Here is a 17,741-nt window from a genome sequence, read left to right as displayed (position 1 = left end):
CTGCACAGCATCAGGGCTGAAAAAGGAATGATTTCTAAATTTACTACAGTTCTGTTGGCAGTAAGGCTGAAGGATTATAAAGGTGTGCCTTGCTAGTGCATTTTGTACAGTTTGATTTCTTCCCATTCTGGTAATTTTCTTCTCAAAAGAAATAACAAAAGTGGCTAGCCTTGTGCTAAGCTGCTCCATCATTAGCTCATAGGTTTCTTGCCTGATGATTTCCTCTGTGTCCAGGCTGCTGCTCCAGCCATTTTCTGCAAGGATGCCCTTTGGCTCATTGGAAGTCAATACAGGCTTGTTACAGCCTTACCTTTTTCCTCTATAATCAACTGTCCCTGCTGCCCTGCTCCAGGGCCACTCCAGGGCTGCTCCAAGGAGGACTCTGTGAGTTCTGACTCTTTCTGTCCCTGGCATACAGGCACTGCTGGCTGACCCACTGCACTGCACTTGGTCCATTGTCAGCCTCTGGCTGAGCAAAGGCGACAGAGGTGACAGCCATGGGTGTGCTTTGGCAGTGTGAGGCTTGCTAATGTCACTGTTTGGCTAGGAGGGTCAACCTCTGGTTAGAGTTTCTTGGAATGAAGGAAGTATTAACTGTAAATTGCTGTGGCTCGTGTCTAATTAGAGAACACTTTGGGAAGAACTCGGGCGACAATCCAGCAAAGCACTTAAGCACCCACTGATTTTTAAGGAAAGACACCTTAACTGGGATTGCTCATGCTCTCAAACATCATCAGAAGCGTTTGCTAGTGGACCAGTAATTTCTCCTGACTACCTCAGCACATCGATCTCATTTTGTGAAGTGACCTAAGGAGCTAGGAGTTCAAGGTTGACTTGAAGTCTGCAGGAAATAAACCCTTAAATCACTGCTGTGCTTTGGAAAGTACTCAGCTGGACAGCTGCTTTTGCTGTTCTTTATCCTCACTGCAATAAATAAATTTATGACAGCTTTTAAACCACTGCTAAATTCTGAAGTCTGCTTTTCCCATCTAGGTGTTCCTTTTGCAGTGGCACTATGAAAGATATTCCAATATATATTGTTTGGAGTGTTCTTTCCAAATGCAGTCAAAATGCAGTTTTTCAACTATGTCCTGCTTAAAAAAAAAAAAAAAAGAAAACTGAGAGAGGGTTGTGGTGAGAAGTGGTAGGGATGACTTCATACAGGTGCAATAAGAAATTCAAACCAGCTTTTTATCTAAAGCAATCTCTGATGCCCTAGAGTGTAAGTAATCACTGATAGCTAAAGCATGAAAAGTCTTGTGAGCCAGCAAGGCCACAGAGTCACACTTGGAACAATAATGCATTGATTTAATGTGATGAAGAACAAATGAATCAAAAATTAGGAGGCTACGGTTTAGGTGTGATGGTTTTAAAGCTAGAATTGTATTTTTTTTTTCTCAAAATGAAAGTGAGAGTATGGCTGAAAAGACTGGAATTAGTCCTGCTTGTAGTTACCCTACCAGTCTGACCAGGAGCATTTGGCTGGGTGCCCAGATGTTTCAGTTCACTTGCCAATTAAACAAATACTTTTTACTCAGAAACGTTCAGCAAAATCCCTAATTCTCTGGGATCTTGTAGTATTTCAGCGGTTCCCTGTCTGTTCCTAGGCAAATTCAGTCCTTCCACACATGCCTCTCTACTTTGGACATTTGTGGTGATCCCACCTTTCCTTTAATTGCTTCTCCCTTCTGTAGTAAGTGCTGCTTTGACTGGCCTCTCATTCTTGCTGTAATCCCTCCTCCTGTGCCACAACCTCTTTTTTTGTCTCCAGATGGGTCACAGACTTTCCTTCCCTCCCTCCTTTCCTGCCAGCTCTGGGTGCTGCTGCAGGAACCCTACCAGGAGGGATGGCCTGGGGTGGGCTCCCTGCTCTGTCCCACCTTCCCCAGTAGTGCACCCACTCCCTGAGGACTGGTCTGACTTCCTGAGGTGCAATTTGTGATGTGTTGGTACAAGTGAGACTCCAGAGAAAATTGGTGTCAGGTAAAAGATGTCCCTCATCACAGGAAATCGTGCAAGGTCCATGTTTTTAGCTGATGGCTCCTTAATTTTACTGCAGTATTCCTGATGGACTTCTTTGATACATCGGTGTGCCCAAGGGGAAAATTGCATTCAAAAAAGAAATTCAAAAAAGAGGGCAGTGTAAGAGCATTCATACCTCCTGAAAACCCCTCTCCTTGTTCCAGGCTTATTTTTAGGCTATGTAAGAATGCTGCTTAGCCAGAAGTTTCACACAGTGGTCCTCTGTGTGGTGCAGGCCACCAGCAAGCAGCCAGTAAGTAGCTATGGTAACACTGAAATCAATGACAAGTGCTCAGGTCTCTGAGCAAATAGTGCTGGGATCAGGAATTATGAATAATTACACTTTACTAGAATTCATAATCCAGAGGTTACTCAGCAGTCAAGCATTTGTCACCTGCCCTATTCCCATGACTGCTGATAGTGGGGAAAAAAGTGATTGTTATGCCAAAGTAATGAGCACAGAGGTCAGAAAGTTTGATAAGAGCAGGAGAAGTCATTTTCTGTGATATCATTAGCAGTATTTTAGAGAGCAGGTTCAGTAATTGCTATGGTAATTCTGAATGGCTTTTGACTGTGATAACAGGTAGGTGGTTTTTAAAGTTAGCCTCTTTGCTAATGGGAGAGAATCCCACTAAAATAAAGCAGTATGGTGTTACAGAGGGGCACGGGCCAAGGACTTGGGAAGCAGGAGCTCTGCTCTGTGCTGTGTAACTTCTCCAGGCACCAGTTTTTCTTCTCAGAATGGTCTGTGGTAAAATATATGTATCAGTGAGCAGCACAAAAGCAAACTGTGAATCAGGATGTAGCAGCCCAGCAAGGCGACACCTCAGAGGGAGCAGACCTGTTTGCAAATATTTCAGCATGTGCAGGCCTGTACAAAAACCACCCCGGGCTTGTTATTGCTGCACAAACCGTGCAGTCAGAAAGGGTGGCAAGTGCTCTCTCTAGGGGCAAATACAACATTTGCTTGGGCGAATGCTTGTTTTAAAGTTCTAGCAGCAGATGTGCTGATGGTTCCCTTGGGAGCACAGCCAGGGTGTGGCATTGGAGGCCTTCTCCAGATTCTTTTTCAGCAGCATTACTGCTTTGGTTTTCAAGAGATGCTTTTAGCCTCACAGGGAATGAGAGCTGCTACAAATCTGTGTGCATGCACACACCTTGTGTTTTATACTGGGTTGATGGAGAGGGTGCTGCTCCTGGCCAGGTTGATTCTTTTGAGCCTTTACCACATCCTTTCCTTGGGGTTAGAAAGGCCAAAGTCTGCAAATCCCTACACGGATGGAGAGCAAGGAGAGGAGGATGCTCTTCAGTCTGTTTTGCCTCCCAGTGGCTGCTGGGGTTTGAATTGTGCCTTTCCTCTCTCCAGGTGCAAGCAGATGACCTACCCAGATGACCTGCCCCAGATCTCAGTGGTGTTCATATTTGTGAACGAGGCTCTCTCTGTCATCCTGCGCTCCGTGCACAGCGTGGTGAACCACACCCCATCCCACCTGCTCAAGGAGATCATCCTGGTGGATGACAACAGTGACAATGGTGAGCTTTTGTGGCTTCGCCTCTAGTTCTGTGCCCCGTGTGATTTCTAGGTGTCAAATGGAAATGTGTTTGTTGATAAGAGGGTTGATTGAGCCATTTGCACAAAGCTGTGAGTAAATATTGACTGTTTGTATAACAAATAAACATTATGTGGATAAACCCTGTTGATTTCATTGAAATCCTAACAGAATGAATGGCATTTATGTAGGCAATCCTAACAGGACTCTTTTCTCAAAATTTGCGGATCCAGAGCAATATCGTCATCAATAGAATAAAAGTTTAAATTCTGCAGCCAAGGAAAACCGAGGCTACAGATTCTCCTTAAAGATAGTTGATACTCTTTTATATTGCAGCACATTGTTTGTTCATTATTAAATCCAAAATCAAAATATTGGTGAGCATATAGGGTGCTATTATCAGCCTGTCTCACAATACAGTCATGTTTGAAGACTCTCAGGATACAAGGGACTAGCAGTGTTTTCATGTTTAAATTTGTACATTACACTTCTAGAACTGATACATCTTCTAAAATCATATTTACTTCCAACAAGCCTAAAATTTAGCATTTCCTCCTCAGATCAACAGCTTTAAGCTCTTTCAGTTTTAAGTTGCTCCTACTCTTTGAGATCCCCAAAGAGAAGGGAGAGCTGAGAGAAGAGGTAACTCAACAAAAATAAGTTCCAAAACCTATAGATTTAAAGAAAATGTTTATGCAATTCAGATTTCAGTTATGACAGTGTAACCTGTGGAGTAATTATGTGAGATTGCAAAGTGTTTGAGTCAAGGCAATCCTGGGGAGTATTGAACTCATCATTTCTCAGTGAACTTTTATATGGCTTTTCTCTGCCACTCTACTAAATAACTGGAGATTTATCAAGTCTTTGATTCCAATGATAATGATTCTACTGTCTAATATAGATCAGAAAAATGAGACTCCTAATGTCCTGGAAGCTTCTACTAGTTTTTCTGATAAATATATTTAGGCAAAAGCCATATTATGAATAAGTTTCAGTGTAAATGAATTACCAAACTGCATTGATTTAAAAAAAAAAATAGAGGCCATTTTGTAATTTGCCTGTTTATAAGCCTCCTGAAATGAAGCTGAAAAAGGGTGAATGAGTTCTGCTTCATCTGTGATTGAATGCCTGAAAATGAACAAAAGAGAAGTCTATTTGAGATATTCAATATCCATTTAGTTAAAAAGGAAAGAAGCCTGGTATTGAGGAATCTTGATTATATTTAAAGGAAAACCCTAAAAATTAAGGGAAATTAATTGTGATCTGAATTACATCTTGACCCAAAATCCATTGAGGTTATTTTTCTAACTCTTACTTAACAGCCTAAATCTGAAAAAAGAATCACCAGACTGGCATGTTACACTTCTTTATGGTCAGAATTGCCCTTCCAGAGGCCAGTTATAACCTAATGCAAATCGTCAGAGAATCAGAATAGTAATCTTTAATAAATGTGTGCACAAACTACCTCTTCAGCACCATACTCAAATCCATCAGGCCATATTAAAGCTGGGCAAGTCTCTGGTGTGCAGGGGATTTCTCTGGGCTGAAACCCCTGGAACTGGTCCATGCCTCAGCTGTGGGTTTGTATCTATGAGACTGACCAGGGGTTTGGAAATATTTAAGGATTCCTTTCCCTTTCTGTTGCAGAATAAAACATAACGTTGCAGTGCCTTTCTCATTCTAACTGTTGGTGTGGGTTTTATTTTTGTCCTGCAGTTGAGCTGAAGTTTAACCTGGACCAGTATGTCCATAAGAGGTACCCAGGTCTGGTGAAAATAGTGCGTAACACCAAACGGGAGGGGCTGATCCGAGCCAGGATCCAGGGCTGGAAAGCAGCAACCTCTCCTGTGGTCGGGTTCTTTGATGCCCACGTGGAGTTCAACATTGGCTGGTAAGTGCTGGCTGTGCCCAGAGGGACAGTGGCACTGGGACACTGCCCTGGGGCTCCAGGGCTGAGGGAGGGCTTTGCTCAGTTCCAGGGATGAGGCAGCTGCAGGCAGCTGTTATCACATCAGCAAGTACCCCTGAACTGTGTTCCTGATTATTGCAGCATTGCTGACAGGCTCCTGCAATGACTGCAAGACCCATAAAAAAGGTGTTGTGCCTGGTCTAGCACAGCTCAGTGGAGAGAGAAGTAATTGGAACCACAATGGATGTGAAATCCCAAAGCAGTCAGATGGGGAGACACCATTAAGGAAGCTCTAGGCTGGAGGATTTCAAATGCTTTTTTTATCTCCTTGTCATTTTCTTTCATTTCGTCTTAGAAACTTGGATACCAATCTGATTTCCCCATAAATTTTCTTGTATTTACATTTGAGCGAAACATTAAATTATTGCCCGCATTCTTTTAATAGGGCTTGAAATTAGCATGCCTTTCCCTATCCCCTTTTGGTTTAATGGGCCAGAACTGCATTTGGAATAAACCTTTGTAGCACCACTTGGTGGCCAATATTTGGTGTTACTGGAAGTCGGGACTGTAGGAGCTGATCTGTACCATCAGCTGCAAAAGGACTGCTGGGGCCTTCAGCATGTAAAACATGCATTTTCCAAAGATAGGCTGGTATTTGATAATGATGATGCAGAGTTATGGTGGAAATGATTATGCTCTGCAATTCTGGGAGATATCCTCAAATTAAAACTAAAAATAGCTGTACTTACAACTAGAGAGAAACTTAATTGCAAAGGAGTAGAGTGTTTATTTTAATATGTTCATGAATATCTTTATAAAATGGAAGATGCAATAAAATAAGTCGTGTAGTGCACCTGCTTTATGTTCATCCCATTTTTTTTCCTTAAGACTGTGTTAGACTATAATAGCAGCTGTAGTAATTTTCTAGAAGCTTAAGAGCTGGCTTAATCTATTTATTTGCTTTTAAAGCAAGTAGACCTTTCCAATTTGTTTCAAGTACTCATCTAGGGTAATATCAGCTATGGGACTGGATCAGGGACTGGGGAGAGCATGCTCTGGGTGCTGTCCCCAGTGCTTGTCTTGCCCAAGCTGCAGGCTGCAGTTTTCTGGGGCCTTAGGAGAATTTTGTTATCATTTTATAAGGACATCGAGATCTGACTGATGTACTGTACCCAGGGAAGCTCAGCAATGGTGTCAGTCAGAAGGAAAGGGCTTTGTGGTTGCTTTGGGGTTTGTTGTTTTGGGTTTTTTTACTGTACTGCTTTGCATTAATGTCAGAAAGGGTCGACATCAGAGTAGCAAGAACCCGGAGTGCTCAGTAAATGAGTGTGTATACCCAAGATAAAACGTTTGTGTTTTCTGCCCCTGCCTGGTTTGTGTTTCCTACCCTCCTTCCAACAGAGCTCTCAGGTCTCAGCTGCTGTGCTGAGCCAGGTTCTGCCCCTGCTGTGGGGACTCTGTGGATCAATGGGGACAGAACATGCTCCTGGAGCGTCCTGGATCCCTTCATTTCTGAGCTGCACCTGTGGGCTCTGAGTGTTCCCTGCTGGTGTTTCTGCTCTTGTTCCACTCAACCTTTGTGGCAGCTCAGAGCCATCTCAAACCCTGCTCCACCCACTCCCTCCCAGTTTTAAATCTGTCCACCTGTGCACGTGTGGTTGCCTGTCCTCTCCATTTTCATCTCATCTCCTTTGACTGGGAGGAACTAAAGTCCTTCCATCTGGACTGCTCTATTTTTTCCCACCAAGTTAGCACTGCCCCCACTCCCCAGCCCTATAAACTCAGGAATCGGGTGGGAGTCTCTTGTTAAAGCTCTGCTGTTCTATTCTCCTACTAAGTTGCACCTTGCATGAATATTTTTCCCATTTTAAATGGTTATTTATGTATTCAGAGGCCATGTGGATTGCTCCCACTAAAAGCTGCCTATGGATTATTTGTGAGGCAATTAAAAAGAAGCCAATTTCTTTACCACAGAAAAGAGCATTAGCTTTCTGTTTGGTTTGTGTTCCATCTAGAAGTCAAGTGCCTGTAGTGCAATTTTGTTTCCCAATCCGTGGCTGCTTTACCTGCCTAGTCAGTTGGCAGATTAATTCATAAAGAATCAAAGAAGGACTTCATCACTTTCTCATGAAATATGCAGGACTGATGACAAAAAAAAACTTCTTTAAACAACAGTGGCCCATTTACAGGTGGCTTTTTGCCTGATACCGTACTAGAGCATTTTATGGGCTCTCACAGCATTGCTCTCCAGGGACACTTCTTCTAAACTAAATTTCAATCTGGTAGGATATCAAAAAATACTCTACAACCTGGCAGGTCAAATTAGCTATTGAATTATTTATTTTGCTGTGCTTAATTGCTGCTTTTTGGCTTCTCAGGTGTAGAAATATGTTATCTCAGAGAGGTGATTTTCGACTGACCTGTTCCCCTTAAGGCTTTTGATAGTGTGAGCCAATGCAGCTGCTGCGAGAGTGGAAGTGGAGAGGACTGCCTGAAAGGGAGGCCATTGCTATTAATTCTCAAATGGGATTTTAAATTAGAATTACAGGGTAATGTATGCGTACATTTCATCTGTAAAATTCTACCTGTCCTGTTGTAATAGAACCTGGTCTGGTTTTAATGGTTACTTGGTGTCGATGGGAGTCAGCAACCCAGAGGAAGGAAAAGCTCCTGTGCTTTCCTCTCTGAGGGTATATTTAAGCTTGTTTAGTTCAGTTTTCTTTCAGCCTTCTGAAGACTTCAGCATTCCTGCTCTGACTTTTGGGTTAGATCCACCTAGCGTGCCTGAAGCCATCCCCAGTAACCCTGAGAGCAGACCAGCACATCCTGGATGCTGACTGTGTTGCAGAACATGTAGAGCACTGTAGGAACTCCTGTCTTTGAGAAATGGGGAAGAATAACATGACAAGGAGAAGAGACCTTCCCTACATTATGTCTGGGAGCAGGAAAGAGATTACAGAGATAGGGTGTTAATTCTCTGGGTGAGAAAAAGGACACATAGAGTGAAGGAGAGCAGAAATCAGTATGTGAAAGGCAGAAACCACAATATATTAGCAGCCATAAAGAAGGTGCTAGGAGCCATAAAAGAAGACATAATGATAGAGTATTATAGTTGCATTCTATCTTAGGAATTGCTTTTGCTCCTATCACAGAGGTATTATCAGAGCACTGAATGGAGTTATGCAGTCCCGTAGTAATTAAAATTTTGCCAGACAAAGGGCAAGTATCAATAAGGAAGCAGTGAAGTAAGAGGATTTAATCAAAAGATTTCAACATACCAGACGGGCAGAGCCTGACATGAGAAAGAGAACATGAAATATAAGTTGAGTTTCCATTAGATTGTGTCACACACGTCCCATCTTTATGGATTATCCCTGAAGTTGTCAGTGTTTAAAAAATATATGAAACTGGTGTTTTAATAAACTAAGGAGAACTGAATATCAAGAACCCTAGGCCTGTGGATGGTACTTTGCAGATGCTGCTTTATACTGTAAGGTGTAACACAGTTTGTTGTGGTGGCCATAAGCAATGGATTCTCAAAAAGGAGAAAGGAAGTTGATTTCCTCATAATCTTCAACTGATTTTGGTTATCTCAAGAACTCTGGAACAGAGATGTGGTTGGGCTTTTGTGGGGCAAAGCCACAAGGTCTTTGTCCCCCTGAGAGCTCCCTGATAACATTTTCATGCCAATCTCTACCTGCAGGTAACCTCCCTGTCCCCCATGTTCAAGCTCAGGTGGCTCTCTGGGGACATGACGAGGTCCAGGCAGCTCTTTCCTTCTAAATGAGAGAAGTGGTGAAGGTGAAATTATCTTTGCAGTCTCTGGGCAGTCTCTCCCCTCTGGAGCATTCAAGCACATCACTCATGCTCAGGACATGGCTCATGGCAGCATCCCTGGTACTGGGCCAAGGCTGAGCTGGGGAGCCCAAACGAAAAGGAAAGGACACATGTTTGTTAAGGGAGATTTTCATCATCCAAAGCCTTAGGATGTCTCTGGTAATTTAATGGAATGCATGCTTTAGGTAGCAAGACCAATAAATATAATCTGAGTGGAGCATGCAACAGAAGCCATGTGGGCCTTTGGGATCCATGGGACTCTGCCAGCCTACCCACAGAGGATGTACCAGCAAAGCAGCTTCAACTATTCATCTACCTCAACGACCTACAACGTTCACTGGAGCGTCCAGAAAAGAGCCACTGAGGTTTGGCTGCCAAAGAGCTGATCTTTAACTCTCCAGCAGGCGTTGGTGCCACGTTCCCTCTGTTCCACCCAGGGACTGTGGGTTTGAACTTTCCTGGGAATGCTGATAGAGATGTCAGGCAGGACAGATGGGGAAGTTCTCTCTTCTTGTAGAGACCGAGGAAGGGAGAATTAAATTTATTTCTTTTTTGGTTCTCTGAACACTTATTTACAGGAAAGGCATTCCACATTAAATATTCTGCAGATGGCCTCAGTGAAGAATTATGTATGTCAGTAGATCTGCTTGTCTGCATCTGATAAATGTATATTGTCAGTGAAATGTGAGGTAGCCTGTAAAATCATGCAAAATAAGCTTTCAGTTTACACAGCTTTCTTTTTTTCTTACGTTTCTCTGTTAAGTTTATACTTCACGGTACCTGACAGTGGTAGAGCCAGAGTAAAATACAGTGTTAAACCTACTGAGCCATAAAATCTAGCAGATGAGGCCATGTTGTCTTTCATTTATGTCTTATAAGGACTCTTCCCTAACTGCTTGCAAGAAGAAGAAATTTTGATTTGTGAAAGCAGGAAAAAAAAGTAGGATTTTTTTTTTTATTTTAGTTCTTCATTTTTTATTGGAATAAAAAGTACTATAGTGATGGTGGAGAAGGAAAAAAAGAGAGGCATGTTTATCTTAAAAGAACCCAGGGATCAGGGTATTTGGGTACCCTGGGATAGGGCAGAATTGGAGAGACGTTTCCCAATGCAATTCCTGTCATTTAGGAAAGGATTCACTTTTGAACAAGTTTACAAAAAGTGACATTTGGGCTGCAGGGAGGAATTTATTGACAAATGCCTCCTACAGCCATTCTAACTAAGAGCTGGAAGGTAAGGTCTGTTTCTCAGATGCTGCATGTTAGCAAAACATCCCTGAAGTAGTGAAGGCCATTGAAATGGCAGAGCTGGGCAGCAGAGGATCTGGCCTGTGGCATGCATGTGGATTCCCTTGGACTGTGTGCATTTATTCTGATGCTGTGCCTTTTTAAAAATCTGCTTGAAGTCAGCAGGTATTTTTACATATTTAAAAAGGTGAACTATATAATCATGTGCACTGAGGAGCTCATTATTAACTTCTTTTCATCTGTTTTTTATCTGGAAGAAGCTGTTCTTTTTAGCATTGTGAGGAATCAGGCTTTCCCTTTGGCATGAATTTTTCAGCAATCTGATAAGGACGTAAGACAACACAGAGTTTTTGTTTGCTGTGGTTTCCCATGGGATTTGAGCTGCTCTGAATCAAGCCAGTGTTAAATACAGAATACATATATGTTCAGAGATAGACTTACAATGGGATTAGAGAGGCCTGTGTGATCACAGTATGGCCCCTGCCTTTGCTCTCAATCTTCTTACAGGCTTATTCTGTACTCTGGCTTAAATTCTGCCTTCCAACTCTTTTCCTATCTCCAGTGTTTATCTTGGGAGCATTTACTCTTTGAATCCCACAGAACTGCCTCCCAATGAAGTCATCATGGATGCTCAACACCTTGGAAAATCTGCTGTTAATGAAGAAATCTTTCCACTGGTAGGCAAAACCACTGAATTCATGTGCTGCTTAATGTGCTCAACAGACTTGGACAAATCAAAGTGAATAAAATTGAAGTGAAAATTCCTCTTAGCCTAGTGGAGTCTATAAGAGAACTAAATTTATTGCCTTTTCTCTTCTGGTTTTATCTGTTCACCAACAATCTATTCAGAGAGAGAGGAGGACACTGACAAATACCTAGTTTTAGAGAGGATGGAAGGGAGAGGATCTTCATATGTCACTCAAATTCCAGTCCGAATTGTCTGCTTGGTTTTTATTAAGTGGAGAAAAAACCACTTGGATGATGTGAAGCACTACCTTTAAAGCAGAATCTTTTGATTATATTTCGTTTACTGAAATCCATCTTGTTTATGAATATGCTTGGCAGAATTTTCCCTCCTGCTCCAGTAACAATGCATGCTGCTCTTTGCCTGTAAAGTACCTTGACTCAGATGCAAACTAGGAGCCTCATATTTTTGTACCTATGAAAAATGGAGGTGGATCCCAAAATTTACATCTGGTTTATGCACCTAATCAGGCAGGGCTGAATCCTGCCTCACTGCCATGTGGAAAGGAAATACTCCAAGCACATATTGCAGCTCATCAGCTCAGTGTTTTGGACGTACTTGGACTTCAGCAACCTCTTCCCCTCTTATCCCTTCAGTCCTGTGAACTGCCAGAAGCACCTGACTTCTGCAGATGGACAGCAGAAAAACAAGGCAAAGTGGAAAAAAAAAAAACATGGAAAGAATGGCAGTGTCTATAAAGAGGATGGGTAAATCTACACAATAATTAAGCAGTTTGGAATTAGGGAAAAAAATTAGAAATTACTAGGAAAGATTTAATCATAATCTTTTCAAAAACGTGATGCAATTAGATAAAGCCAGAGTGACCAGGAAAGTTGACAAAGGATTTGATGAATGTGCAGCTGAGCTCAGCCTTATGGAGCGACTCTGAGGCTGGGCTTTGCTAGCCATGAATAGCAATGAAACCCCCTCATATTCCATGGATTACTCAGGATAAGCAATGCAAACACAGTGCATTGCCCAGTCCTGTTCAAACTCATAATCCTTCTTTATTGGCCATTACCTGGGGATCTTGGCAGGCAGAAAAACACCCACAAGCAGTGCTGGCAGAGAGAGGGCATTGGCAGGATCTGGGATTTGAGTGTTCCTGCAGATCTCACGGAGATGAGCTTGGGCTGAGCCCCATCTGAATACCCCATTGCTCTCTGTGCTGTCTTTTCTAGAGCAGGACAGGCTGTGAAATCTCTCAGGTATGCAATGTTTAATTAAAAGGCTCTCCATTCTGCGTTTTTGCTAAGAGAACAGCTCTGTCCTGGATTTTCTCTTTCCATCTGTGACTCAGAGCCTACCTTCTTATTTGTGGGTGTGAAAATATTTTGAAAGTTAGGGAGCTGTGCAGTCTGTCCAGATACTGAATGTTTCCTGTTCCTAATACATGCAATGCAATTGCAATTGCCATGTGGCATGCAATTGCCACATATCTGGATACCAAAAGAGCTAGGAAATCACCTCCATGGGTCAGATGGGATGTTTAGAAGAGGAACTTCCAGCAGTTGCTTTCATACCAATTGACTCCATAGCCTTGGCATGGCACTTGACTTCATCTGTCAGAAATCAGCTCTTGTTGAAGCAGTAATATCTTAAATACTTAACATTTCTTGAGCACAGGGGACTTAAACAGGACTTCCATCACATGGACAGTTTACAGATGCCTCGGATTTCATGAAAGTTCAGAATCTGTGAATTCACATTAATAGGTTGATAGAGATTAATGGAATTTGATCATGTATTTTTGATCCCAACTGTAGTATTACACTCCAGAGAACCCCCCTTGTGCCATTCACATGCAAAACACCATGCCAGGTGGTAATAAATGTGAGCCACACAAATGGGAAAACACAGAAATTCCTCAGATGTACAGTGACAGGAATAGTTTGGTGATAGCTTGTGTGAGAGCAGCAGCAGAGCTGGGAATAGATTGTTCTTCATGTAAAGAAGAAAATGAGGACCCAGGTTAGCAATTCCAAGACTCAAGTGTTGGATTAACACAATCACAAATATGATTAAGGGCTGAAAACCAGTGTGACTGTTGAATATTTTCTTCACATTATTCCTCTAACCATTATTTGGGATACACTTCAGCAGTCCAATTTTAAGATGTCTTGCAAAGTAGCAGGCTAAATTCCCTTTATATTCAATATAGGCTCCTCTGGAACATTATTAATCTCACCCAGTTTCAGTGTCTACATTATTATGAGATGCATCTGACTATAAAAGTGCCAGCCTCTGCCTCTCTCTGCTGAGAATGAAAGTTTGAGGCAATTACTGTGCATGTGGGGGGTCCATTATAGGTACCTGACATTAAGAGAGAAGAATTCCTTATTTTCTTTCAGCTTTTCCATTGTACAATCTCAGTCTATCCTACAGAGTATAATACTTGAAAAATGAGCGCCTCAGGAGGAGCTGTAGAAGGGACATGATAGTTTTGAGTATGATGGTTAAACAGTCTTGTTTTGTATCAATATAAACATGCCATTAATTGAGGACTTGAGGATTTGGTGACCAAAGGATTCCTACCATGAGAGATAAAAGTAGTTTGGAAAACTCCCAGTCTTTCCTTGTTTGTCAAAGACCTGTTTCCAGAGTCAGACAGTAGTGAATGACAGAGTTTGATGCTTACAAAGAAAACCCATTTATAGATTTCTGTTTCAGAAGGCATGCAAGCACCTTTCCTGCTTTTCAGGGCAGATCTGGAAATCAGACCCAAACATTTTAAATTTGTTCATGCCACGGGAGTCAGGCAAACAATTAGTGATACCTGTACCTGTTGTCTGGTGTTTTGTAATCCTTTGTTTCAGAGTTTAGAGGGAGTTGGAGAGCTTTGTGCCCAAGGGTTACTGTGTCCGTGCATGAAGTCGCCAGATTAGTGATGGCGTGTCCATCATTCTGTATTTTCTTCTGCTGCTGAGCAGAGATAACATGATGGAAAGAACAAAGCAGATTCAGCTTTTCTGCATTTGTCCCTGCTTTGTTGGATTTGCAAGAGTTTTTCTGCTACTCACCCAATGGTTTTTAAAACACTCAATCTCATAAATATAATCTCATACTAATAATGGAAGGGGCTTATCCAGATCTGGTAGGTCATACTGGCTTTATGAGGGTGCACAAGTGTGGCCTAAAGCCACTTGTACAGTATCTTCTGTTGACCTACACAAGAAAATTCATGGTAACAAACTGAATATAGCAAACAAAATATGAGTTAACAAACTTGAAACCTCAAAGGAGCAATTGCCTTCTGACCAACAGCAAAAGTAAAAGTGAGAAAAGATTAGTGTTCAAATCCTCCTACCTCTGTGAGTTGCAGCAAACCACCGTTCCCTTAAAGATCCATGTGAGAGCTCTGCAAAAAGCTTCAAAGCACATTTCAAGGGGGAACACACTTACAAAGGAGTGAACCGGTGGCTCTTTCTAATTCTGCTTTGAGGAATTATTTCCACCCTTATGTAAGTCTGCTACCTCTTTGGATCAGTTTCTCTGTAAATTCACAGCAAGCTCAGACTACCTTGGTCAGAAATGAGTGTTTGCACTGAAGCTTTTTACTTTCCTTTTGGGATGTAGCTTCTGTGGAAAGCACATTGATGTTTTAAAGCCTTTTGAAATGATGGAACATTTCCTGCAGTTCACTGCTTTTGCACCATCTGGCACCTGAAATCTTCTCATCACCAAAGAGATTTTAGAAGGCATAATGCAGCCACATTTGTCATTCAAACTAGATGTGATGGGGTCAGTCTTGGGAAACAGGATTAAAACCTTTGAGTAACCTTCAGATTCTTGCAGCCCCCGGTGTGTGTTTAGTTCTTCAGGCCATGCCAGCAGTCTTTAATTGCTACCAGGAATCCTGGTGGTGTAACCAGTAGGAGACCATTTAGCCGCTATTGGTGATGGTGTCTCTCAACAATTGTCCACTGTGAAATGAATTAGCAGTCTCCAGGCTTCAGAATGAGCGTTTGGTTAAATTTTGTGTTGTTAGACTCTGGCACAGCTTCACAGAGGTGATAATTCCTGTGCAGGTGCTGTGTGCAGCACCCCACACCAGCTGCAGTCCCGGCAGCGCGTGCCTGCGATCTGAACCCCGTCCCTCTCTGGGCTTTCCACCTTGCGGGGCTGACACTCACAGGATTAGAGAACCTCATTTTATCAGCCTGCAGAGCAGGAGCTGGGACTGTGGGATGGCTGTGAAACATGGTGCTGTTTTCATTGCTCTCAGGGTGGAACCTGCGCTTACCCGGATCAAGGAGGATCGCAAGCGGATCATCCTGCCCGCCATTGACAACATCAAGTACAACACCTTTGAGGTGCAGCAGTATGCCAACGCTGCCCACGGCTACAACTGGGGGCTCTGGTGCATGTACATAATCCCACCACAGGACTGGCTCGATAAAGGGGATGAGTCAGCTCCCATCAGGTAAATCTCCCCTGTGCTGTCACTCTGGGCCGAGCGATGTTTCCATTTCAACTGTCTGCCAAGGGGGATTTTAGGTGAACGAGGCTTTGTGCAGGAATAACAAAATGAGACTGGAGAAAACATGGATCTACAAAAGCTGTGGGTGTGTGTGCTGCCTTTCAGAGCTGCCTCACAAGGTACACAAGTACTCCAGATCTGAATGTATGCTTCAAGCACATTTTCTGACTCTTAATAGGATAGCAGGATGTGTTTCACCTAACCTTTTATTTTCCAGTCACTGGCCCATTGGGCATATGAAAAACAAAGGTATTGTGTGTGTGATTACAAAGAGACTGGTTTCACTCCTCCTCTGTGGGCAGCAGTCTTGGCCATCAGTCCAAACCAGAGCTTCCCAGGAGCACCAGTAAGAACTGTGTTTGAGAGCTGCGCTTTTTTTCTTTTCTTTGTGGGTTTTTTGGGGGGAATTGTTTTTTTCTGTTTGGTTTTTCGGTTTTGGTGGTTTCTTGCAGGGTGAATTTTTTGTTTGTTTGTTTGTTTGTTTGTTTTTTGGTTGTTTTGTGTGTGTTTGTTTGTTTTAGAACTTTGCACATGTTCAGAGTTTTCCTACTGGTTGAATTTTAAAATGAACCCACATCAGACTGTGTAGTCAGTGTGTCAATTTACTTTTCCCTATAAGAGAACATTTTACATTACAGAAATTGACTTTTCTGAGGAAATGCTGTTACAGGAATTGTGAAGGTGTTTCTGAGAATTGTTACAGTGGGAAAACTGGAACTGATGTGAAAAGAGCTTTCTCTCCCTTCCATTTGAAAATTCACATCTCCTAGGCTTTCATCTGCAGTGCAGATGCTTGTCTAACAGCTCTTCTGGGACATATCGTGCTGGGTTAAGGGTACTGTTATTACCAACTCTAGAAATAAATGGTAAGAAATTTGAAGCCTAAGTTTGCACCTTAGGATGCTCTTATTTTTAAGACTTCTTAAGAAGGACACAAATTACCACCTTAAAGTCATCTTCATTTTCATGTGTATTAGCTTCATCTTAAAGTAAGCTAAAACTCTATGGTATGGTCCCAGTGTGGGCTCTGGCAGAGGAGCTGATGTACCTCCCTTCCAGTGCAAAGTTGTGAGATCCTGAAAAATTCACCCAGGCATTTCCAACACACCCACCTGAAGAAAATGCCAGTCATCTTTTGGAAGTGAAAAGACACTGACACCCTGATCACATTTCTAAGTGATCAGAGGGATGGGACCACCTCACAGGATCCTTCCATCCTGCAGAGTAATATTTTGATTTGTATTTCAGCAAGTGTTGCAAATTGTACTCAGGTTCATTCTCGTGCCCTGTGACTGCAAAACAGAGCTATACAGTAATATTAACCTTATTTGCTACAGGACAGCACAGTCCTTCATCACTGACCTTTTGCTTGGCTTGAAACCTCAATAAGCAGGGAAGTAATTACTTAGGAAATCAGTTTTCCTGGATAACATGCCCTGCTTGCCTCACATTGTTTTAAAAGTGCAAATGTTTTATACCTGTTTCATTCAGCCCTGAGAAAGTTTATTGATAAAGGAAAATTAATCATCCAAAGCTTTCACTCCTGAAAGGTTTTGTACACTTCATGACTCACAATTTATAAGTGAAATCATTGTAGTAATTTTCCCATGGATTGCTCCAGTAGTTTAGTATCTTCTGTGCTGGCGACAATGATCACATAACAGGTAAGACTGAGCTAAGAGGTTAAACCTCAGCAAGAAAGGGCCTGATTTACCATGGACTTCCCTCAGATTTACGTTCAGGCTCTTGCTGGTGTCACGTTGTCACTGAGTTGGACTGACAGAGAAGTGAACAAATCCAAACTCAGTCACTGAGCTGTGTTAAAATCTGAGGCACGTGAGTAGCTGGCTCCCAAGAGCAGTGATTTTATTCTGAACCTGAATGAAGAAACCCTCCAATTCAACAGTGCATAAACTGCCCAGACACAGATGAGACAAGCAGCAGAGGGAGGAG

The 17,741-nt window shown here is 42.4% G+C and overlaps 1 protein-coding gene across 1 annotated transcript in view; it reads left to right on the top strand.

The window, feature by feature from the left end:
- GALNT9 (polypeptide N-acetylgalactosaminyltransferase 9) overlaps nucleotides 1-17,741 on the top strand; it is a 123,839-nt gene that overhangs the window by 41,455 nt on the left and 64,643 nt on the right. The window contains exons 3-5 of the mRNA XM_062504501.1: nucleotides 3,389-3,555; nucleotides 5,289-5,463; nucleotides 15,534-15,731. Of these exons, the coding sequence (XP_062360485.1) occupies nucleotides 3,389-3,555; nucleotides 5,289-5,463; nucleotides 15,534-15,731 (540 nt within the window). The remainder of the gene's footprint in view (nucleotides 1-3,388; nucleotides 3,556-5,288; nucleotides 5,464-15,533; nucleotides 15,732-17,741) is intronic.

Source organism: Cinclus cinclus, chromosome 17 (genome assembly GCF_963662255.1).
Source record: "Cinclus cinclus chromosome 17, bCinCin1.1, whole genome shotgun sequence".
In the NCBI taxonomy this organism is placed as follows: domain Eukaryota; kingdom Metazoa; phylum Chordata; class Aves; order Passeriformes; family Cinclidae; genus Cinclus; species Cinclus cinclus.
The sequence above is the reverse complement of the archived record's forward strand: the minus strand, read 5'-3'. Positions and strand labels throughout refer to the sequence as shown.